The sequence below is a fragment of the Mchenga conophoros genome, linkage group LG7 (assembly GCF_057382185.1).
Source record: "Mchenga conophoros isolate Kocher_MC1m ecotype Shallow Benthic linkage group LG7, M_conophoros_male_GT1.1, whole genome shotgun sequence".
NCBI classification, from domain to species: Eukaryota; Metazoa; Chordata; class Actinopteri; order Cichliformes; family Cichlidae; genus Mchenga; species Mchenga conophoros.
Window position 1 is genome coordinate 52,644,888 of NC_140532.1, and position 23,726 is coordinate 52,668,613.

The window sequence follows — 23,726 nt, forward strand, 5'->3', positions numbered from 1 at the left end:
TCCTACTGTCAGGTTTCCGACAAAGGGGCGGAGACAGTCAGGGTTAGTTGTAGTAAACCTGCTAGGGGGCAGGTTAGCTTCACGGAGTGTGTCGTCATAGTGACTCACTGAGGCTTCATCTGAACTCGCTTTGTGAAACCGAAAACCCAGAGTTTTCGTTAACTCAGGGTATACTTACTCAGTTTTTCCACTTAACCGGCTTCCTGAAACAGGGCCCAGGTGTGCGGCCAGGACTTCGGGTGTGGCCAGCCCTCAAGTTAGACCACGCCCCCAGGGCTGAAGGTGCCTGTAACTTGGCCACAGCAGAAAGGCAATACACACACATACCTGCCTACATACAGATGTGCACAGGGGCAGTGCAGACAACACACCAAATAATAATAATAATAATACCAATAACAACAACAACAACAACAGTCATCGTCCCCACTGCCCACGGACCCCGAGTCCCCAGAGCCGGGTCCGTGACAGAAACACCCTTCATTCATGTTACGAGTGTTGATGGTGCATGGTTTGTCCACCAGAGGGCGATTGGAAACCTACCTGTATTCGGGACACTGTGTAGGCTATGTGAGTGGCCGAAACTGTTACCAGCAATCTACTTTTGGGCAGTGCGTTAATTACATATTTGTTTTGGTTGTGTCCCACCCACTTTGTAATACTTCACATCCAATCCAGTAGCTTTGGCTATTTCCATCTGCAAGACTTTATATTGAGGCAATAATTGTTATTCAGTCAAAAGCAGTATCAAAATTAGTGCTGTCAAGAGATTAAAAAAAAATAGAGATTAATTAATTATGATTTTTAATTAATTGATCTAATTAATCTCTTTTTTAATCTCACCTAAAAATAGCTGAGGAAAGCCCTCAACTTATTGTGGCAGACCAAAAGACTGATATAACAAAGAAAGTGACTTTATAAAGTCATTTATTGTTTAACAAACGTTAAACAGATGCAACCATTTACATACTGTTGTATTCTTTTGTAAAATAAGTGGAAAAATAAATACAAATAAAATCAAATAAATTAAGTGCTGCAAGTTAGCACATCAGAGTTGCTCTTTTCTGAGCAATACAGCACTGAAATTCCTCTGCTTCAGATAATGAAAAATAAAACTGACATTGCAGTGCTGCAAGTTAGCACATCAAAGTATTCTTCCATCACAAAAAAAAGTGCTGAACATCAAGCAATCTATTCTAGTAGGCTACAAATGACACAGCAGCTATGCTGACCACATGTGTCTCATTTCTTCTTCCTCAGCCAGTCGCTAAGACACACCAGCCTGGTAACATTTTCTGGAAGCAAGGCTGCCCTTTTCTTTTGCACTATGTGGCCTGCAAGGCTAAAGAGTCTCTCACAGGGTACAGAGGTAGCTGGGGAGGCCAGGTACTTTTGTGCTAGGACTGACAGCTTTTCATAGACTCCTGAGTGAGCATACCACCACTGCAGGGGACAGTCATCAATACTGATGCTGGGTTCTGCTCTGTAGCGCTGCAGCTCTCCAGACTCAATTCCATCTTCTGAGTCAGAGTCAGACCCCAGAAGGAGTTCACTCCTCCTCTTCTTCTGAGCTGGTCCATCATCCTCTGTGGAGGGCTGGAGACTATCTGCTCTTCTGGGCTCTGCTGCCTGGAGCATATTCTCCAGAATGGTCCACACCTGAATGAATGAATGAATGAATGAATGAATGAATGAATGTGATTAAAACTAAGTGCTTTTTTATTTTATTTTATTTAATCTTGTAAAGAACTTTGTGTTCCATATAATAAATAAAAGTTTGATTTGATAATGAATTGGACTCATTAGTCCAGCTTAACCTTATTGTCCTACCTGTTCCCTCTTTTCTCTTGGAAGACATTTCAAATCCTTAAACCGTGGATCCAATGCTGTGGCCACCTCGAACCATATCTCGTTGCCATTAGCTCGTCGTGCTGCCAGATCCTTCTGGAAGGCATTCTTGAACTTCACCACGTAGGCAGGATCATCATCAGTAATGTCCATGACACGGTACAGATGGCGAAAAGCAGGCAGCACTACAGAGCAAGAGACGTAGGCCTCACCACCCAGCAGCTCTGTCACATACCTGCAGAGGTGGAGAGGTTTGCTAAATAAACCTAGCTGGATTCATTTAAATCAAAGTGTAACTGATTTCCAATTTAATTGTCCTTAAAAGTTCCTTGTTATGTTCATTAATTTTGATTTTACACATGTAACAGTAGTTTATATAATTAAAATGGGAAGGTGTTTATTTGAACTTACTTGCATGGTTCAAGCAGGAGCTCCAGCCTCTGCAGTTTCGCCCACTCAGCTTCGGTTGGCAAGACCAACCTGTGGTTCTGTTGGTCCAACGTAGCCTGGACAGCCTCTCGGTTACATAGGAGGCGTGAGACCATTGCGAGAGTCGAGTTCCACCTGGTGGGTACATCCTGTATAAGTTGATCGCTCTTCTTTCCGAGTGCTACTTGTTGTTGGTTAAGTTCTGTGGTACTCGCAGGGCTTTGTTTAAAATGACCAACAATCTTGCGGCACTTTGCCAGTACACCGACAAAACCACTGCTATCGAGACATACCGTGATGGTCCTCTGGAGAATGTGAGCATTGCAGGCGATGTGCTCATATGGAAGTGCTCTCATAGCAGCCAGCATGTTTGCTGCGCTGTCTGTGCCAATGGTGGATATCTTGTTTTCAATACCCCAGTCATTTGCTACCTTGAGGAACTGTTCGGCGCATTTATCAGCAAAGTGCCTGGTTTCTGTTCTCATGACGGTCAGTGCAAATGAGTTGAGGTTCCACTCACTATCAATAAAGTGTCCAGTCACCCCAAAATAGCTGTGGTTGCCAGCTGAGGTCCAGTGATCTCCGGTTATAGCAACACAGTTGGGAGAATCCTCCGCCAAAATCTCAAGTTTGTTTTTCTTTTCGCCGTCGTACATTTTGCTGATTTTGGTCGTTACTGTAGTCCTGCACGGCGGCTTGTATGACGGGTCATTGGACGCAATTTGCAACACCTCTGTCAATCCTTCGTCCTCTACTATATTTATCGGCCTACAGTTCATCGCTATCCACTTGGCAATAACATTAGTCAGCCTGTCGGTCGCAGACTTGCTCATACGAGGGGTATTCTCTAGTTTTGTTTGGCGAAAAGCTTTGCTCTGGCTTGCTATATTGCTAACGTCTTCACTGCTAGCTGTTGCTGCACTCGCGGCTGGGTGCTTTGCGTTGAGGTGATAGGCCAAACTTGAGCTGCTTCGGTGGTAAGCAAACTCCTTCTTACACTCTAGGCAGACCACTTTACCTTTGTCAATGGTGCCGTCGGGGCGTTTATGAAATACAAATTTCCCGTTCATTGGGCCAACAACTCTCAGATGCGCCTCCATATCCACACTGTAAGCTAATCACCACTTCTCACCTTGACCTCACGACGTGACTCCACCCCCAACAAGTCAAGCACAAGGAGCCCAGCACATAAAAACGGATTTTATAACATAGCAACTCTCATACAAAATCAATGACGTCAAGAGATTAAAAATTAGATTAACGAGATTAAAAAACATAACGCGCTAAATAGCATTGTAATTAATTAATCGCAATTAACGCGATAATTTGACACCCCTAATCAAAATATGCAAAGGAGGGATCAACAACGCTGAACAGGCAAATCACAATAGTTGTAGGTGGTGGTTGTAGAACCCTCTTTTTTATCAGGTGGAGTCTCTCATTCAAGTAAGGTGTGATTTTTTGAGCATTACTTTATTGAATCACTTCACATTGTAAAATCAGCATTGAGTGAAGGTAAGAATGGCACAAATAAATCATTTATAAAATTTCAGTCTTACTCTTTTTTTAAGGCACTCAGGAAGCCAATGTTAAAATGCTACGAGCGGGATAACCTCATTAGGATTAAACGTTTCTCTTAAGACCGGTTAGTGATCTGTCTTGCTTAGCTGACTGCAAAAGAGTCTCCTGCAGGCCAAAGATGCTTCACTGGTTTTGATTTTGCTTGGCACCGCTGTCTCCTGCTGATGTTTAATCAAAGGTTTGGGAGGGGTTTTTTTTTACCTGCTGGGAAGGTGTTGATGTTGAAATGACAGTGATGAATTACCTTTATGCGCTGTGACCTCAGGTGGTACATTTGCACCCATCCTTATTTAATCTTCTCTTCTTTTTTTCGACCAACTTTGTTTTGGCAGGATGCAGTGAAGCTGGATGATTCTGGGTGACTTTAATCAACAGAAAATGACATTTGGGAGTTGGCAGTTGGCAGAGGCAGTTCTAAGACTTGAAATAAGAAATTGGAACAAAAAAAGTAACATTAAGATGATTTTAGACACTAAAAGTTGCTCTGTCTGTCACACAAGGACGGTATGTAGAAAGGAGATTACAAATCATTGTATTTCTTACAAAGAATATCTCAAAATATGGCACGTTGATATATCACCGTGTCATTTTTACAACAGCGTACATGCACGTCTCTCCATGCTAACGCTTGCATATACCGTGTGTTTTATTGCAACTGAATTTGCATCCGCAAATCACCTAATCCCGATTGTACTTTGTCATTCGGCAAATGATTTAATAGCACGTAAAAGCAGGGCAGAGAAATGTGAGACGGCGTGGCCGATAGCTTCGGCATCATGAAATATTCAGTTGAGTGCACAGACTCTGAAATGATTTTATCAGCTGATTCATTTGAATCTGTTAGACATATGCTGCTAGAGACCTGAAAGATGTGGCCTCCCATCCGAGAAAACAAAGAGGAACTGATGACTGAATCAGACATGTCCTCCGCTAGATCTTCCCTCGCATTGTTTAGAATGGCTAATAAATCTAGTGCGCATGCGCCAACCAGCGTGCAGCCTGTTACAGTCGCTCCTGCTTTTCTCTTAGTTTAGCTCTTTTTTCTTACGTATTCTTTTTTTTTTCTGACTTGTATTTTCCTCCGTTTTCTATCTCTTACTCAATCATGTGGATTGAGAGAGTTTTTGTTCTTCTGGTGGCCGTGGAACTGTTACTTTTATCATGGAACGGGACCGCGGCACATCTCCTACACGCACGGACTGTTTACTCCAGAGATCAGCTGATCGCCCTGATGCCGGCCGGCTCGCTGGCCAGGCCCGCAGAAGTGCCCGCAGAAGTACCAGCTGAAATTTGGAGGAAAACACATCGGGGATGCAGAGGTCAAGGACAGAAGAGAAGAAAAAAGGTGACGGTGAGACAGCGGAGGCTCGAAGCGAGGAGGAGGTTTAAACCGTGTCTGCCGTCTATCGTGATGGGAAATGTGCGATCGTTGGCAAGTAAAATCGACGAGCTCTCAGCACTGGTACGGAGTCAGAGGGAATACCGAGAGTGTAGCCTGATGTGTTTCACCGAATCATGGCTGCACCAGGTCATTCCCGATGAGAATGCTTCCGTGGAAGGCTTCCACACTGTTCGGGCGGACAGGGACAGCATCGCTAGCGGTAAGCGTAAAGGAGGTGGGCTTGCTGTTTTAGTTAACAACCGGTGGTGTAACCCTGCCAACATAACAATCAAAGAAAGGATTTGTTGCCCGGACACTGAACTGTGTGCTGTTGGACTCAGGCCGTATTATTTACCCAGGGAATTCTCTCACGTCATCTTGGTGGCTGTTTATGTTCCCCCCTCTGCTAACCCCACAGCTGCATGTGACACTATCCACTCTGCCATAGCTCGGCTACAGACTCAGCACCCGAGTGCCTTTATTGTGATCTCGGGTGACTTCAACCATGTATCACTGGACAATACACTACCAACATTCAAACAATATGTGGACTGTCCCACCAGGGGAGAGAAAACTTTAGACTTACTGTATGCTAACGTCAAGGATGCATACAGCTCCTCCTCCCTCCCCCCACTTGGTAGGTCAGATCATAACCTGATTCACCTCACCCCCCGCTATGTGCCAATTGTGAGGAGGGAACCTGTGACCACCAGGACTGTTAGGAGGTGGTCAGAGGAGGCAATAGCGGAACTACAGGGCTGTTTCGAGGTGACCGACTGGGAAACACTCTGTGAGCCTCACGCCGAGGACATCAATGGGCTTACTGAGTGTATCACAGACTACATAACTTTCTGCACCGACTCCATTGTTCCAGCTCAGACTGTTCATTGTTACCCAAATAACAAGCCGTGGGTGACTAAGGACATCAAAGCCCTCCTCAACAACAAGAAGAGGGCTTTCAGAGGGGGCAACAAAGAGGAGGTGAGGAAGATCCAGGTGTTACTAAAGGACAAGATCAGAGAGGCTAAGGACAATTACAGGAGGAAGCTGGAGTGGAAACTCCAGCAGAACAGCATGAGAGAGGTGTGGAGGGGCATGAAGACCATCACTGGATTCAGGCCAACCAACAGCAGGGGAGCTGAGGGAGGTGAGAATAGAGCCGACGAGTTGAATCTGTTTTTCAATAGATTCGACACCACAGTGTCTGCTCCCACCCCCACAACCTCACCTGCAGTCAGCCTGGAATCCAGAGCCACACCACTGTGCCAGCCTCTCTCTTCACATGTTGCCTCCTGTGAGATTCCTGACACCCCTCCCCCACCCATCACCTTCACTCAATACCAGGTTGAGATGCAAATGAGGAGACTTCACTCAGGCAAGTCTGCTGGACCAGACGGAGTGAGTCCCCTTGTCCTCAAGGCCTGTGCCCCCCAGCTGTGTGGAGTCTTTCATAAACTGTTTATGCTGAGTCTGAGTCTGCAGAGGGTCCCGGTGATGTGGAAGACATCATGCCTCGTCCCTGTACCAAAGACGCCTCGTCCCAGTGGCCCCCAGGATTACAGGCCCGTGGCACTGACCTCCCACATCATGAAGACCCTGGACCAGCTGCGACCCATAGTAAGACCACATCTGGATCCCCTTCAGTTCGCTTATCAGCCTCGTCTCATCTACCTGCTCAATCGTGTCTACACCCATCTGGACCAGCCGGCGAGCACTGTGAGGGTCATGTTTTTTGACTTTTCCAGTGCTTTCAACACCATCAGGCCGACCCTCCTGGGTGATAAGTTAGCAGCGATGCAGGTGGATGCTTCTCTGGTGTCCTGGATTGTTGATTACCTGACAGGAAGACCACAATATGTACGTCTCCCACAGTGTGTGTCTGACAAGGTGATTAGCAACACAGGGGCACCACAGGGGACTGTCCTCTCCCCCTTCCTTTTCACCCTCTACACCACAGACTTCAGCCACTGCACAGAGACCTGCCATCTTCAGAAGTTTTCTGATGACTCTGCGGTGGTTGGATGCATCAGCAGGGATGATGAGACAGAGTACCGGGCTGTGGTCGACTCCTTTGTCACGTGGTGTGAGCAGAATCATCTGCAGCTCAACGTGGCAAAGACCAAGGAACTGATCGTGGACTTCAGGAAGACCAGGAAACACTTGACCCCTGTTTCAATCCAGGAGGTCAGTGTTGACATTGTGGAGGACTATAAATACCTTGGAGTACACATTGACAATAAACTGGACTGGGCTAAAAACACCACAGCACTTTACAGGAAGGGCCAGAGTCGTCTCTATTTTTTGAGGCGACTGAGGTCCTTCAACATCTGCCAGAAAATGCTGAGGATTTTCTATGAGTCTGTGGTGGCCAGTGCGATCCTCTATGCTGTTGCATGCTGGGGGAGCAGGCTGAGGGTCGCAGATGCCAACAGACTTAATAAACTGATCCGTAAGGCCAGCAATGTTGTGGGGATGGAGCTGGACTCCCTCAAGGTGGTGTCGGAGAGGTGGATGCTGTCCAAGATAAAGACAATGTTGGATAACACCTCCCACCCACTCCATGACATGTTGGTCAGTCACAGGAGCACGTTCAGTGAGAGACTGAGATTACCGAAAAGCACCACTGAACGACACAGGAAATCATTCCTGCCTGTGGCCATCTCCCTGTACAACGCATCCACTTAACACACTGTTTGCTGCTACAACTACACATGTTTCTTTTCCAAATATTTATTTATAAGTGACTTATGTATGTATGTATGTATGTATATATATGTATATATTGTACTATTCTTAGTTAGCGTATTGTCTGTCTTGTCTTAATGTTGGTTTAAAATGGAGCACTGTAACAAAAAATAATTTCCCCCAGGGATCAATAAAGTATTCTGATTCTGATTCTGATTCTGAAATGGCGTGCAGTCTCCATAAAGCAAACCGGGGGGTTGTTAAGATCTCGTAATAATGGCTTCATCGTGATGCACATTCCTAATGCGACCCTGCTGCACGCTTGCATGTTAGACAACTGTACAATGATGCCACTGATCCCACCTGTGCTTACCCAGCATGCACCAGCAGAGATGTGGCTCATTAGTTTTTTTTGTTTGTTTTTTTTTGTTTTTTTTTTGTTTTTTTGGCCTGTCCCGTTTGGCTCTTTTGCCATCAGAATTGTTGTCTAAAGGCAAAGAAAGATGCCCAACGGATTTACTTTACCAAACTGACCATCCCAGCCTTGCCGTAATGGTCCATTTGATTCACCTTTTATTGTTTATTTTATTTTCACTTACTGAATACGGGACAGACGTGACTGGGGGAAAGAAGGGGAGAAAGAAAGAGGGAAAGAGAAACAGCTGAGAAGAGGGACGGGGGAGAAGGGCAAAAGACAAAAACCAACAGAACGGGCAGAGAAAAAAAAATGCATATATCAATCACCTGGATCACCTGCTGAGAAAGAAAAAAGAAAGCAAGCAGAAGAGAACAAGAGTAATAGAATAAACAACATCACAATGATATATGGGAATATGACAGTAAATACTAAATGTTAAACATTATTGTGCAGCACATAAGTATTTAGTATTTATTTATTTATTGTCATTGTCAAGAACAATGAAATTGCGTTTGGGGCTTCCATACAACCCAAAAAAAAGAAGAAAATAATAAATACCCCTTAAAACCCAAGTGTACATATTTAACCCAGTGTGACTCCAATGCAATAAGACAATCCTTAGCAATAATGTTCGTAGAAATTCAGACAAAGACCTGAGAAACATGACAAAATACAACAATGCAACCCGTTCAATATTATTGTACTGTGAGATATGATATCAGATATGATAGTTATCTATTTAAGAAAGAGGGGGGGGGGGGGGGCAGGAGGGGGAAAAGAATAAAGATATGATGCACCAATGCAGACCAGTTCATTGCTATTAAGAAGTTGGATATGGTTATTGTCCGTGAGAGGGGGGCAGAGAGTTCAGGAGCCTCACAGCCTGTGGATACAGGCTGTTGGCCATTCTGGATGTTCTGGCCTGTATAGACCTGTACCTTCTCCCTGAGGGCAGCAGGTGGAAAAGGTGGCGCGCAGGGTGATGTTGGTCCCGCAGGATACTGTGCACCCTCCTCAGACAGCGAGTGGGGAAGATATTACTGATCTCTGGCAGACTTGTTCCAATAATTCTGCCAGCTTCCTTCACCACCCGCTGGAGTGCTTGCTGATCGGCCTTGGTGCAGCTGGGGAACCACACTAGAAATCCATACGTCAGAACGCTGCTGATGGCACAGTTGTAGAAGTTCAACATCAGAGATCTGGGAATGTGTGCGCTCCGCAGTCTCCTCAGGTAGTAGAGGCGCTGTTGGGCCTTCCGTACAACTGAGGTGATATGGTTGCCCCAGGACAGGTCCTCGGTCACAGTTACCCCCAAGAATTTAAAACTGCTCACCCTCTCCACCGCCTCACTGCCAATGAAGAGAGGCAGATGGTTGTTATGACCCCTCTTCCGGAAATCTACAATGATCTCCTTGGTCTTTTTGGTGTTTAAGACCAAGTTATTGTCGTGGCACCATGACTCTAGTTGTTGCACCTCTGTCCTATAGTTTGTCTCATCATTGTTGGATATAAGTCCGAGCACTGTAGTGTCATCTGCAAACTTAACAATGAGATTGGACGCGCGGGAGGAAATACAGTCATGGGTGAAGAGAGTGTATAGCAGAGGGCTCAGAACACACCCCTGAGGGGCACCGGTGTTGACCACAAGGGTGGAAGAGGTGTTCTTACCCACTCTGACACTCTGTCTACGGTTAGTGAGGAAGTCTACAATCCAGTTGCACAGAGAGGAGTTAAGTCCCAGTTGGTGGAGTTTGGGACGGAGTTTGTATGGCCAGATGGTATTAAAAGCCGAGCTGTAGTCTACAAAGAGGAGCCGTGCATAGGTGTTCCTGTGTTCCAAGTGCTTCAGTAATGTGTGCAGCACTGTGGCGATCGCATCCTCGGTTGACCGGTTCTCCCTGTATGCAAACTGGTGCGAGTCCAGGGATGGTGGAAAAGCAGCTCTGATGTGTTTAATGACCAGTCTCTCCAGGCATTTGGCGGGAATGGGGGTGAGTGCCACAGGTCTGAAATCGTTCAGACATGTGACATTTGACTGTTTTGGGATGGGAACGATGGTTGCTGCTTTGAAACAGGATGGTACCAGTGAACAGGACAACGAGGTGTTATATATAGAGGTGAAGACGTCCGCCAGGTCCGCAGCACAGTCTTTTAGCACCCGGCCCAGCACTCCATCCGGCCCGGCCGCCTTCCTGGTGTTAATGCTCCGGAACACACGCCTCAGCTCATGAGTGCTCAGGACCGGAGCAGGGTCGGTTGAGGGGAGAGGGGACAGGACAGGGTCGGTGTTCTCCCTGTCAAAACGGGCATAAAAGAGATTTAGATCCTCAGCCAGAGTAGAACTGTCGGCTGAGGGTGATGGTGTTCTTCTTTTGTAGTCCGTGATAGCCCTGATGCCCTCCCAGACCTGCCTTGGGTTTGTGTTGTTCTCAAACCTGGCCTCGATACGCCTCCTGTGCTGCTGCTTGGCAGTCTTGATGCCTCTTCTCAGGTTGGCCCTGGCAGCACTGTATGCCTCCTGGTCCCCGGATTTGAAAGCGTTGTTCCTTGTTCGAATAAGTTGTTGAACTCCGTGTGTCATCCAGGGTGGATTATTAGGGAACACACGGAATCGTTTCCAAGTTGTTACATTGTCCACACAGAAACAGATGTAGTCCAAGACAGTGGAGGTGTAACTGTCCAATGCGACACGATTGTCAGTGTCCTGCCCTTGAATACATCCCAGTCTGTGCAGTGGAAACAGTCCTGAAGCATCGGAGTAGCATCCTGCGGCCATGTTCTCACGGTTTTGGTTGTAATCCCAGTGCTCTTGATCTTTTGTGTGTATATTGGGTGTAGCAGAAGGGAGAGATGGTCTGACAGACCCAGGTGGGGATAAGCCTGGGCTCTGTACGCATTCGCCATGTTGGTGTACACCTGGTCCAACGTTCTATCTCCTCTGGTAGCACACTTCACATTACGGTGGAAGTTGTGAAGTACAGATTTCAGGTCCGCGTGGTTAAAATCCCCAGCCGCAATAAAGACACTGTCCGGGTGTGCTACCAGGCTGTTATTGATGCTGCTGCTCAATTGTGCTAACGCTAGCTTAGCATTAGCATCTGGTGGAATGTAAACAGCGCAGATGTAAACGGCAGAAAATTCCCGAGGGAGATAGAATGGACGGCACTTTAACACCAACAGTTCTACCTCTGTACTGCACAGTTTTTCCGTTACCGTGACGTTCGTGCACCAAAGGTTGTTAATATAGATGCACAGCCCCCCGCCAGTCTTCTTACCCGAGTCCGCAGACCTGTCGGCTCGATAGGCTGTGCGGCCTGCTAGATCGATAGCCGCATCGGGAATGGCGCTGTCCAGCCAGGTTTCAGTGAAAATCATGCACGAACAGTTATTAAAAGTCCGTCGAGTGGCGATCTGCAGTCGTATTTCATCCAGTTTGTAACGGATTGAACGGGCGTTGGAGAGGAATATGATCGGGAGTGGTGGTTTAAACGGACTAGTCTTTAGCCGTGCCCACAGGCCTCCCCGCTTGCCTCTCTTCTGCCTCCGCTCGCAACGTCTCCTCCTGCGGCTTGCTGTTGCGGGTAGCCCCGGGGGTTGCTTAACGATCTCCGGGGGGATGAGATACTCGGATGTTAGTTGAAGATCTCCACGGCTTAGTTGTAGTAGATCATCTCTGTTGTATTGAAGTAACCCCAGACTGTGTGAAATAATACACAGTACCACCAAAAGTGCAAAAGTGTAGGAGCTCCGGGCCGCTGCGTCTGTGCGCGCCGCCATCTTCAGATCAACAGAACACAGTGTGCTTTGAGGTAGGAGCCAAAAAGGGTGTAGTTTGTGGGTGTGATCACCCGTGTGTACACCTGTGAGCATGGACGCGCTTGTTTTTTGTTTTTTAAAAGGTTCCTTCATGTAATAATCTGCTAGAGGGTGTGGGGGGGCCACAGCCCCGTCCTCCAGGGCATGAAGCAGGTGTGGATGAGATCAAAACTCCAGACATCCAGAGGCCCCCAGAACACAAGAGACCAAGGAAGACCAACACAGGGGCAGCTGCGCCACTGTCCCGGAAAGAGCTGAGGAGAGTCCCAGATGAGGGCTCACTCAGCAGCCGCGGAGCAGAAGCCAGGGGGAGTTGCAGTGACGCGCCCGTGAGCTCCGCCGGCAGCCAGCTGCGCCTGAGTGACCGAGCCCCAGGCCGAGAGGCCGGGGGCACCCCACCTCCGAAGTGGCCCGAGCGAGCCCCAGGCTCCAGGCCCCGATAAGCGGCCGCCAAGGAGTGAGCCGGTGTGTACCTGGACGCCCATCCCCGGACACAAAGAACCACCAACGCACCGATGTCTGAGGGGGTCCGCCACTGGCAGGGGAAGTGGTGGTAGGGGGAGATAGGCCTCCAAACCTTGGAGGGCCTGAGATGTCCCCAGAGAGGTGGCGCCTGACACCCAACCTGACATATAGACACAGACATACAGGCACACACAGATACAAACATCCATTCCCACCCTCATGCTCTCATATGCTCTTACTCCACACTCAACCAACGTGGAGACAGACATAAAGAGACGTTGTACACACGATCACACTCCCCAAGCGTACTCTACAAACCGGGTCTAGGTGCCCCCGCCCCTGGAGGGGGGAACTGCACCCAGACCCAGGTGGTGTTTCCCTTTTCCCTGCGGTGGGGGGAGGCAGACCGCCCCGACTCCGCAGCAGCAGGAAGGCTCCACACTCCAGACCGCAGTCGGACGGCCAACTCCTCCTCCTAGTCCTAGCCCCCCTGCTCCAGCAGGTCGCAGAGAACGGGGGTGAGAGAAGACTCCGAACCTCCCTCCACCCGCTCATTGTAATGTTGATGCATGTGTGTTCTAAGGTGCATTTAAAACCCAGGAGGGCATGGAGCTACCTGCCAGAGAGCAGCAGGTAAGCGCATGGTCCCTCCTGCTAGCCCTCAATGTCTACGTGTATTTAAAATTGAGAGGTGGGCAACGATGCCAGGGGTGGGGTGTACACCCTGATGGTACTTTGGACTCCGTGTATCGTGCCCACCCCCAAGATCCTATATGTATGTGTAATGAGAGTGTGAGTAATGTGAATGTCTAAGTTGTGGGATAAAATTGAGGCAGAGGCAGCCAGAAGGGGACAGGGGACAGGGGGGGGGGGTAGCCTCCTCTGCACCCTGGTGACATACCCCTACTCCAAGGCCCTGCATGTGTGGGTGGTTGTGGTGGAGCGGGAAGAGGGAGGCAGCTGGAGATGGGGAGGGAAGGAAGGGAGGGGCAAGTGACCCCTCCCTGGGGCCAGCTCCCCCGCTGACCCCAGTAGGCACCCCCATACTCCGCGACCCGCCAGGGAAAGGGGGCCCAGGCCCATCCAGACCGGGCCCAGTGCAGCAGCGCCGCCCGGCCCCACAGAATGTGGGGTCTTGCTTAGCTGACTGCAAAAGAGTCTCCTGCAGGCCAAAGATGCTTCACTGGTTTTGATTTTGCTTGGCACCGCTGTCTCCTGCTGATGTTTAATCAAAGGTTTGGGAGGGTTTTTTTTTACCTGCTGGGAAGGTGTTGATGTTGAAATGACAGTGATGAATTACCTTTATGCGCTGTGACCTCAAGTGGTACATTTGCACCCATCCTTATTTAATCTTCTCTTCTTTTTTTCGACCAACTTTGTTTTGGCAGGATGCAGTGAAGCTGGATGATTCTGGGTGACTTTAATCAACAGAAAATGACATTTGGGTAAGTTGGCAGAGGCAGTTCTAAGACTTGAAATAAGAAATTGGAACAAAAAAAGTAACATTAAGATGATTTTAGACACTAAAAGTTGCTCTGTCTGTCACACAAGGACGGTATGTAGAAAGGAGATTACAAATCATTGTATTTCTTACAAAGAATATCTCAAAATATGGCACGTTGATATATCACCGTGTCATTTTTACAACAGCGTACATGCACGTCTCTCCATGCTAACGCTTGCATATACCGTGTGTTTTATTGCAACTGAATTTGCATCCGCAAATCACCTAATCCCGATTGTACTTTGTCATTCGGCAAATGATTTAATAGCACGTAAAAGCAGGGCAGAGAAATGTGAGACGGCGTGGCCGATAGCTTCGGCATCATGAAATATTCAGTTGAGTGCACAGACTCTGAAATGATTTTATCAGCTGATTCATTTGAATCTGTTAGACATATGCTGCTAGAGACCTGAAAGATGTGGCCTCCCATCCGAGAAAACAAAGAGGAACTGGTGACTGAATCAGACATGTCCTCCGCTAGATCTTCCCTCGCATTGTTTAGAATGGCTAATAAATGGCGTGCAGTCTCCATAAAGCAAACCGGGGGGTTGTTAAGATCTCGTAATAATGGCTTCATCGTGATGCACATTCCTAATGCGACCCTGCTGCACGCTTGCATGTTAGACAACTGTACAATGATGCCACTGATCCCACCTGTGCTTACCCAGCATGCACCAGCAGAGATGTGGCTCATTTGTGAGAGGAGTAAAGGAAATAGAGTCAAAGAAATATTAGCAGAAGGTGTTTGTTGACAGATACCAGAACCACAAATAAAAGTCTCCCAAGTGAATCTGAGCGCAAACAAAATTGGTTTCTGTGTCATCGCCCCCCACCCCACGCTTCCGTATATTCGCTATATGATATGCTTTTTTTTTCTCCTTTGTGTCTCAAAATGTCAAGCCATAAGGCATCTCCATCTCCTCCCCTGACTCCAGCGGCAAACCTTTCTCTCTGCACACTGGGCGGTCAGTCTCAGGAAAAACATATGATGAAAACAAAACAAAAAAAGCTGCCTCAAGTGCATTCATTCATTTCCACTGAATTTGTTGTCCTGGCTTCTGGCTGGATGAATAAAAAAATGTGTTTGTTCCTGGTCTGTTTTCCTCATATGAGCTATAAACCTTCAAGGTGGGTTTTTTTTGTTGTTGTTGTTGTTTTGTGGGTATTTTACATGAGAGATGCCTGCAATTTTGTGCACCCAAAGGAACGGCATTTGAAGTGAAATTTGATGGGACTGTTTGTGCTTTGTTTCCAGCGCTCAGCTCAGTTTTAAGGCAGAAGAGTATACAATACGAAACACAAGAACTCGGTTAAGTGAATTCATTAAGCGATTAATTCACTCTGTCCTTGTTTGTCTTTCTTGAATGACATCAAGGGGAGAAAAAAATCTGCTCGTATTGTGCCTGGGAGAAATAATTAATGCTTTTAATTTGGGCCTGTCCTTGGCTGCTGTTCGGGCCCTGTACCACACACAGGTTTCAATGACCCTGCCTCTCTACAGGGGAGCACCGTAGTGTGGAGGAGAAGCCTGCAGCTTCAAAGCTGATACTCTAAGAGCCTGAAAATAGAACAGTGCTACTGTATGTGAGTGAAGAGCGGGGGGGAAGTGCAGGACCATATGCTCTTCCTTCTGGCTGTGAAACAAGATGATCTAATTAAATCAAGGGCTAAGTTTTACATGAGTGGGACAAAGCTTCTCCTGCTGAGAGAAGGTTCAAAGTCATATTGCTAACTGTTTCCGTTTGGCACCAAATTCAACAAATCACCTCGATACTTTAAGAATTTCTTCCTGAAAGTCGTCTGCACTGACACGCAATATGCCGTTTATGTTTACGTTGCAGGCTTTAATATTTCTTACTTCAAACTTTAAACATTTTTCTTCATTCTTGAGCCATCTCAAGCTTTCTCAGTCCCCTCGAGAAATCTCATTTCTACTAGGAAACTGAATTTAACGACCTCCCAGATGCTGCCTTCCCTCATGACGACAGCTGAGAAGAACAAAGGAGATCCACGGGACAGCAACGCTAATTCATCCCCAGCATGCTAATGATAACCGCTGACAATTATTTGAATATTATTCTAAATCCGATCCAAACTCATGTGTTATTTACCTGCTTTTCTGCAGGGAAAACATCACCGGCTGTGTGCTGTGTATTTACACATCAAACATCTCCCTCGCTTCCCTGTCGCTGCTTTCCCTTTTTTGTCTTCTAGTTCTTTTTTGCAATCCATCTGCTCTTAGCATCGGCTTTGCCTCCTCTCTAATCCTTTTACGTGATGTTTCTCTTTCCATTTTTTATTTTCTTGAAAACTTTGGCTCTCTCCCTCTCTCCCAACACAAAGTACAGCATTGTGATTATTGTCTGGTAATCATCTTAAAATTAGACCATGGTAGAAATAATTAGTTGTGCAACATCTGCTGGAATACATAAAATGAGTTGAAAGCCAAAGTAAAGGAAATAACTGCATGAATGGCACTATGAAGCAATGAACATCCAGCCCTGCTCTGTGACATGCATTAAAATGCTGAGCAGGCTCAGCTTCTTCCATCTTGCAAAGAAGATTAGATCTAAGACAGTTTGAAAGAGGGTTCATTGTTGGGAAATCAAATCATTGTTTACAAGTCGAGACAGAAGTACAGACATGCTGTTTGTCATCTTTATTCACTAAAATGATTGGTTTCAAAAGTATAAAACTGATGTAAATCTTACGCTGTGGCCTTAATGGTCACCAGGTCTCAACCACTGTGGACACGTCCGGTAGATTTTGGACGAATGTGTCAGACAGCACTCTGTCTCACCAAAACACCAAATCTTGGAATATCTGTAGGGAGGATGGTGTTTCATTCATCCATTAGAGTTTCAGAGACCTTTCAGAAGCCAAAGAGTGCTGAAGTTTTTAAGGTGACATTTGATAGACCGCCGCATTGCCAACACACTTGTTTTATCCTTCAATTTGTCACCAGTCTTCAGCAGAATTACAGAACACAGATTTCTTGGCAAACCCAGATACGATTCACAAACTTTGAATGTTTGAAGAATACTTAACACTAATCAGCAGAGCAGTGAAACAAATATATACGATTCTTCAGACTGCAGTGGCTCCTATTCTGCCTCTGCACGCCCACACAGGTGCTGGAGCGCCATGTGGGAGTGTGCAGACTATGTTTGAGTGACATGTTCCAGACTCCCCTGACATTTTTTTCAAGATCCTGTTTTGATTGTTTGGGAATAAAATATGTGGTTTTAAATCCTGGCAGATTTGTGTCATATGTGCGCATAATTTTCAAATCCTCTTCTATCCTAGCATTCAATACAATTCTCATGGCCCCAGTCTGCCGGTAGGCAGCATTGAGTGTTTAGTTTGGGGTGTTTATCTGCTGCTCCGCTAAACTGCTGTTGAGGTTCTATTACAGCTACAATTATTGGCAAGGTGGTGGCAGAAGGAACGCTGGGAAGCAGCAATGGTCTTAAGTTGGAGAAACTATATTTTGCTGCTATTGACAACGGTGGTACTAAAGGTGTTGGAGCATTGGTATTACAGCTAAATTAATTTTGCCACACATTTGACTGTTGTGTTGATTGTGGAATGCAAAGCCACGGGACGTGACAAAACGTCGGTATACTACGCCCCGGGAGTGAGAACAGGCTGAAAGTACTGTGCAAAAGCCATGTGTCACCACTCATTTCTTGATTCTGCTAGAAAAATGGGGGAAAAGATGCAGCACATGCATGAGGCAAAAACAGGGTTTTTATTCTTCTAACAACCTTGAAAGTCAGTATTTGGTATGACCACCTTTATTCTTCAACACAGCCTGAACTCTCTTAGGCAAACTTTCTTCTAGTTTCTTTAGGTAGTCCTCAGAAATAGTTCCCCAGGCTTCTTGAAGGACATTTAAAGCTCTTTTACACCATGTCAATAATCCCAAACTCACTTCTAACACAGTAAAAACATACCTGGAGAAAAAAAAACGCATGATAATAAAGCCCAGAGCCCAGAGCATGATGGGATTATCTTGACAGAGAACACAACAAATGGCAGTCAACAACCAAAGAAGATCCCCAACACCACTGGCCAAAATGCAGAGCATCTACCATGTTTTACAGAATGTAGACACTCACCGGTTGCCACAGATTTTAAATCCAATTCTTGTATAAATTGGCATACCTGAGCCTTTCCTCCCTGCTTCCCTTTCGAATAGTTTCATGACAGGAACCATTCCACATGCATGTCTCAGGTCCTGTGTCAGGATTTTGCTGGATTTTTTCCTATTTCTTATTTCAGTTCAATTCAATTCAATTCAATTTTATTTATATAGCGCCAAATCACAACAGCAGTCACCTCAAGGCGCTATATATTGTACAGTAGATCGTACAATAATAGATACAGAGAAAAACCCAACAATCACATGACCCCCTATGAGCAAGCACTTTGGCGACAGTGGGAAGGAAAAACTCCTTTTTAACAGGAAGAAACCTCCGGCAGAACCAGGCTCAGGGAGGTTGGGGCGAGAGAAGAAAAACAGGATAAAGACATTCTGTGGAAGAGAGACAGAGGTTAATAACAGATATGATTGAATGCAGAGAGGTCTATTAACACATAGTGAGTGAGAAAGGTGACTGGAAAGGAAAAACTCAATGCATCATGGGAATCCCTGGCAGCCTACGTCTATTGCAGCATAACTAAGGGAGGATTCAGGGTCACCTGGTCCAGCCCTAACTATATGCTTTAGCAATAAGGAAAGTTTGAAGCCTAATCTTGAAAGTAGAGATAGTTTCTGTCTCCCGAATCCAAACTGGAAGCTGGTTCCACAGAAGAGGGGCCTGAAAACTGAAGGCTCTCCCTCCCATTCTACTTTTAAATACTCTAGGAACAACAAGTAGGCCTGCAGTGTGAGAGCGAAGTGCTCTAATAGGGTGATATGGTACTACAAGGTCATCACGATAAGATGGGGCCTGATTATTTAAGACCTTGTATGTGAGGAGCAGGATTTTGAATTCAATTCTGGATTTAACAGGAAGCCAATGAAGGGAAGCCAAAACAGGAGAAATATGCTCTCTCTTTCTAGTCCCTGTCAGCACTCTTGCTGCAACATTTTGGATTAGCTGAAGGCTTTTCAGTGAGTTTTTTGAACATCCTGATAATAATGAGTTACAGTAGTCCAGCCTGGAAGTAATAAATACATGAACTAGTTTTTCAGCGTCACTCTGAGACAGGATATTTCTAACTTTAGAGATGTTGTGCAAATGGAAGAAAGCAGTCTTACATATTTGTTTAATATGTGCGTTGAAGGACATGTGCTGGTCAAAAATGACTCACAGGTTCCTCACAGCGTTACTGGAGGCCAAGGTAATGAGTAAGAATCTGCTTAGATACCATATTTCTAAGCTTTTCAGGGCCGAGTACAATAACCTCAGTTTTATCTGAATTAAGAAGCAGAAAGTTAGCGGCCATCCAGGTCTTTATGTCTTTAAGACATTCCTACAATTTAACTAATTGGTGTGTGTTACCTGGCTTCATGGACAGACTTCTTAAGGACATGCCCTTCACTTGTAGAGTTTCTTCAAAATTTTTTAGGAGCACACTGCACACTGTGCTGAGATATGCCAAGTCTTTGGCTTATAGCTCTTTGGGAATAACTGTGTTGGTGCAAAAACATTATTTTATTCTTGTCAACCTGTCTTTAGCATTTTTGTACATTCTATTAAACTAAAGAAATTAGAAGAAATGATGTGTTACTTAATGGGCTTTTTTATGTTTCAGTGAACTATAGGTCTGTGTTTTTAAAAGGTTTAACAAACATTTAAAAAAAAAAACAATTATTTCTCTGAAGACAATCAGGTAGGAGGGCTGGATTGAAAATGAGTGACAAAGCCAATGTCCAAAGAAAAACAGAAAGACCTTCAGAAAGCCTGAAGAACTATTGTTTAAGACAACTTTGAGAAAATTCAAAGAAAGTCTGGCTCTGTGGAAGCAAAATAAAAAGATATAAGGGTAGCTCAAACTTTTTGCACGGTACTAGTCATAAGTAAAGCTGAGATAAAGTTGAAATCTATCACGTGTAAGGATTTAATTGAAAAGCAGACCCCAAAATGCTGGCAGGTGTAAAACAGAAGATGATTTTAATAGGACTCGTGGAAAAATGTGACAACAAAAGCCACTGCAAGCTGAACAGGATAAAAACCAAACTAGGGTACAGAGAAAAAATCCAATGAGTACAAAGGGAGATTAATATTAAGGAAAAGTTAAAAATAAAATAAAATAAAAAAATAAAAACACATAGGGCACACAAAGAGACAGGAGGCTGATAACTTGATGAACTGCCAAAGACTAAATGAACGGACTAAATACACAGCAGGGAGAAGGATAATAAGGCACAAGTGAGCTCACAGGAAGACAGAAAGGGAAAAAGTATAACAAGCCAGATGAGGATATAATAAAGAAAAATGGAAATAAGAGAAAGAGTAACATACCACATTCACACAGTTACTAAAAATAGGGGAAGAGAGGTAGAACAAAATATTTGTTGTTTTTTTATTTTCAGATACAGAGACAAAATCTCACATTTTTCCCTCAATGTCTTCCTTAAATCTTTAAGAGAATCTTGATCCCTCTTAAACTGCGACAGGGTACAAACACGGCAGCGACAGCCGAGAACTGCAGCTCTGTGCAATGCTTGGGTGGCCGACGCTAATCACATTACAGCACGCACAACCTGAACTGTATGGCCATTCCTCAATCTCAAAGTCTATTAGAGCAGAGCAGCCTTTTATTAATATTCCAATATGTCAGTGCCAGTGTTGTAACGCTATCTCATTCTAGCTCCTCTATCTGATTCGTATGTAAGTAGGTCAGCAGTGCAGGGTCAGGCGATGAATGGGCTCTGTTAGCTGAAAATCCACAGGCTCAAAGCAATTACACGTGAACACCGGGGTTTGGTCCCAAATTTCGCGTTTAACATCTGGCTTTTGACCCTTTAGCTCTTCCCCAACTTGCAGACCAAACATTTTAACAATGAATAATTAGCCTTTAGAGTGTTACTGGATTTTTTTTTTTTTTTTTTGTATATATTAGGATCACTTATAAGAATCTAGAGGAAGTCCTATCCCCAACCTCACTTCATCAGTGCTACACACACACGCACACTCACAAGTTTCTTATTAAGCAAGCTATCAGAACAGAGGAAATGAAACTGGTTGATAAATAACTGCAGCTGGGAACAGTTTGCTACCAAAACAATGAAACACATTTACAGTGTTCAGATTTAGAGTGGTGTCCTATTCCTGTGGGATGCCTCAGAAATGACCTGCAGCAGTCCCAGACACAGGCGCTCTTTTGTCACTGAGTGAAGCACTAACGTACAGAATGCCAATAAATCCTCAGCGTGCCAGTTATTTATCAGATTCATACAAGACTCTAAATATGTTGTGCTGCATTACCACTATAGAGCATGGGCATCAGGCGTATTTTAAAGATAAAATCTTTGTAATATTACTATTAGTTGCCCATATTTCTCCTAAAGAAAGGCAATATAAAGTATACGTCTCATGAGACAGAGGACAGGTTTTGAAACTAAAAGGCCTGATTTGGCAAAGCAAAAAGATCAATAATGAAAATAAGACAATAGGAATGTATAGTAAAACCAACTAAGAGGATGACATAAAATACACCAGGAATTCAAGAGCAGGATTAGACTATATATACATTTCCACATGTCTGTCTGTCGGTGAGCCTGTGCAAACTGTGCCCGATGTGGACTTCTGCTGCTGTTACCCATCTGCTTCAAGGTTTGATGTGTTGTGCATTCAAAAGATGTTCTTCTGCATTGTGATTGTTTGAGTTACCATTGTCTTGGATATTGTTTTCTGTGTTGGACCATTCTCTGTAAAGCCTAGAGATGGTTGTGCAGGAAAATCCCAGTAGCTCAGGAGTTTCTTAAATATTTAGAACAGTCCATCTGTCATTAACAACGATTTGGCGTTCAGTCACTTAAATCACCTTTCTTTTCCATCCCGATGCTCACTTTGACAAAAAGTGAAAACAATAAACACAATCACAATAAAAGGAAGAAAAACAACAGATGCTGAAGACTAGCCTAAACTCAATCACAGACAGTGAAGCACAGAAGGCATAAGCACACAAACACAACAGAGGGAAATCAGTTTGGACACAATGGGAAAACAGCAAAACAGAAAGAAGAATAATTTTACAATCAAAATAAGTCCAAAAATACCAAAATAACTGTACTAGAATAATAATTAAGTCAAATATGAATTTAAAACTCAAAAGCCACAGAAAATCCTAGAACTGTGGTATCACTATTTAACAGTGACAAGCTTGTGTCTTGCAACAAGCCAAGAGAAGAAACAATGAAAACTAAAACAGAGTGTAATTGGTTCAAATGTCAGTGAATTGCTTGAAGTTTCAGTAAAGCAGTTGTTCCCAAACTGTGAAGCTGACCCCCCTGGTGGGACAGAGAGCCATTGCAGGGATGGCGCTGACAGTCAGGGTAAATGCGTGGTGGAGCGAAGCAAGCACAAAGTGTGCAGAAGGGCAAAGAGTACGCTGATGGGTCTTTATTTTACTTACATTTCAGCTTTGATCCTTTAAACTACAAAAAAGAAGAAGCTTCCCTCTGAGCTTCTTGGACACAAGCTAACATGGCACAAAAAAGGTGAAATTACCTTTACCATGAAGTAAGTAGTTTTACTTTTAAGTTAGTATAGTTTATATTATTGCTTGAGTATCTTACCTACGTAGAAGACCCAAGTGTCAGAGTATTTCTTAAAATTTCTCTGAGCTGATTGACCTGAGCTGCTTGCATCTTAAACAGCACACCTCGACATTTGGTGTTACATTTCTTTCACTATGCACTTCCTGGTCTGCAGCATTGCTTCAAGCGCATCTGCATGTCCCAAATCCATCCTTGCATCCATTTCAAATCTCACCACATCCTGAATCCACCCCTACAAAGGTTTCACAGGGCCTGTCACCCTCGTGTTGCTGTTGCAGTCTTTGACATTTCACCTATTGCCATAATTGGAGGGATCTAAAGGCCCTATGTGTGGCCCTCTTATCCCCACTATTGTAAAAAGTTGGGAGCTTAAATGAGGAATGAACTTTTCGCTTTGGCTTTGCTGCTTTACTCACCCAGGATGCTGCCTTAGTGGAATCCATGCATTCTGATCGTCCCAAATCCATCCTGTAAACACTGCATTAAATATTGATCACGGGTATCATGCAGAACAACGTTTTATTTATTTATTTATTTATTTTTGCTGCGCTAAGGCTTGTGTGAGGTTTTCTTCCTAATGAGACATTTGAAGTGCTGCGAGTCATCCTCACCACCGCAGATTTGATCAAAGCTTTGGAGATTATTGAAATTAGTGGTGCATGACAGGCTTTATTATAATGATCACCGAGGAAGGCTTACATAAAATACACACAGCGGTTAATGCACATATTCCTCCGCTTGTCCTGAAAAACCTGCAAGGCGAAGTAGAAAAATCTGCTGGAAGTGATAGATGTACACATTTTCGGTCCAAAAAAATCAAACAAACAAAAAAGCCTAGAAAGGAAGTCGGTTCTTTCTTTGAAGC

At 44.9% G+C, this 23,726-nt stretch overlaps 1 protein-coding gene across 1 annotated transcript; it reads right to left on the reverse strand.

Annotated features, from left to right (window-relative positions):
- Positions 1 to 910: 910 nt before the first annotated feature.
- LOC146571103 (E3 SUMO-protein ligase ZBED1-like) lies at positions 911 to 3,617 on the reverse strand. Its single transcript, XM_085280078.1, has 3 exons — positions 2,260 to 3,617; positions 1,831 to 2,083; positions 911 to 1,659 (listed from the first exon to the last, which is right to left on the reverse strand). The coding sequence occupies exons 1-3, from the start codon at positions 3,375 to 3,377 to the stop codon at positions 1,243 to 1,245; spliced, it is 1,788 nt and encodes a 595-aa protein (XP_085136204.1). The 5' UTR covers positions 3,378 to 3,617; the 3' UTR covers positions 911 to 1,242.
- Between the last annotated feature and the right edge of the window lie 20,109 nt (positions 3,618 to 23,726).

Bases quoted from the DNA above. Each gene is read 5' to 3' on its own strand.
- LOC146571103 (XM_085280078.1), bottom strand. From the start codon at position 3,377: ATGGAGGCGCATCTGAGAGTTGTTGGCCCAATGAACGGGAAATTTGTA. The intron at 2,084-2,259 runs GTAAGTTCAAAT...CCACCTCTGCAG, and splicing joins CTCCTGCTTGAACCATGCAA to GTATGTGACAGAGCTGCTGG. The intron at 1,660-1,830 runs GTAGGACAATAA...TCATTCATTCAG, and splicing joins CAAGAGAAAAGAGGGAACAG to GTGTGGACCATTCTGGAGAA.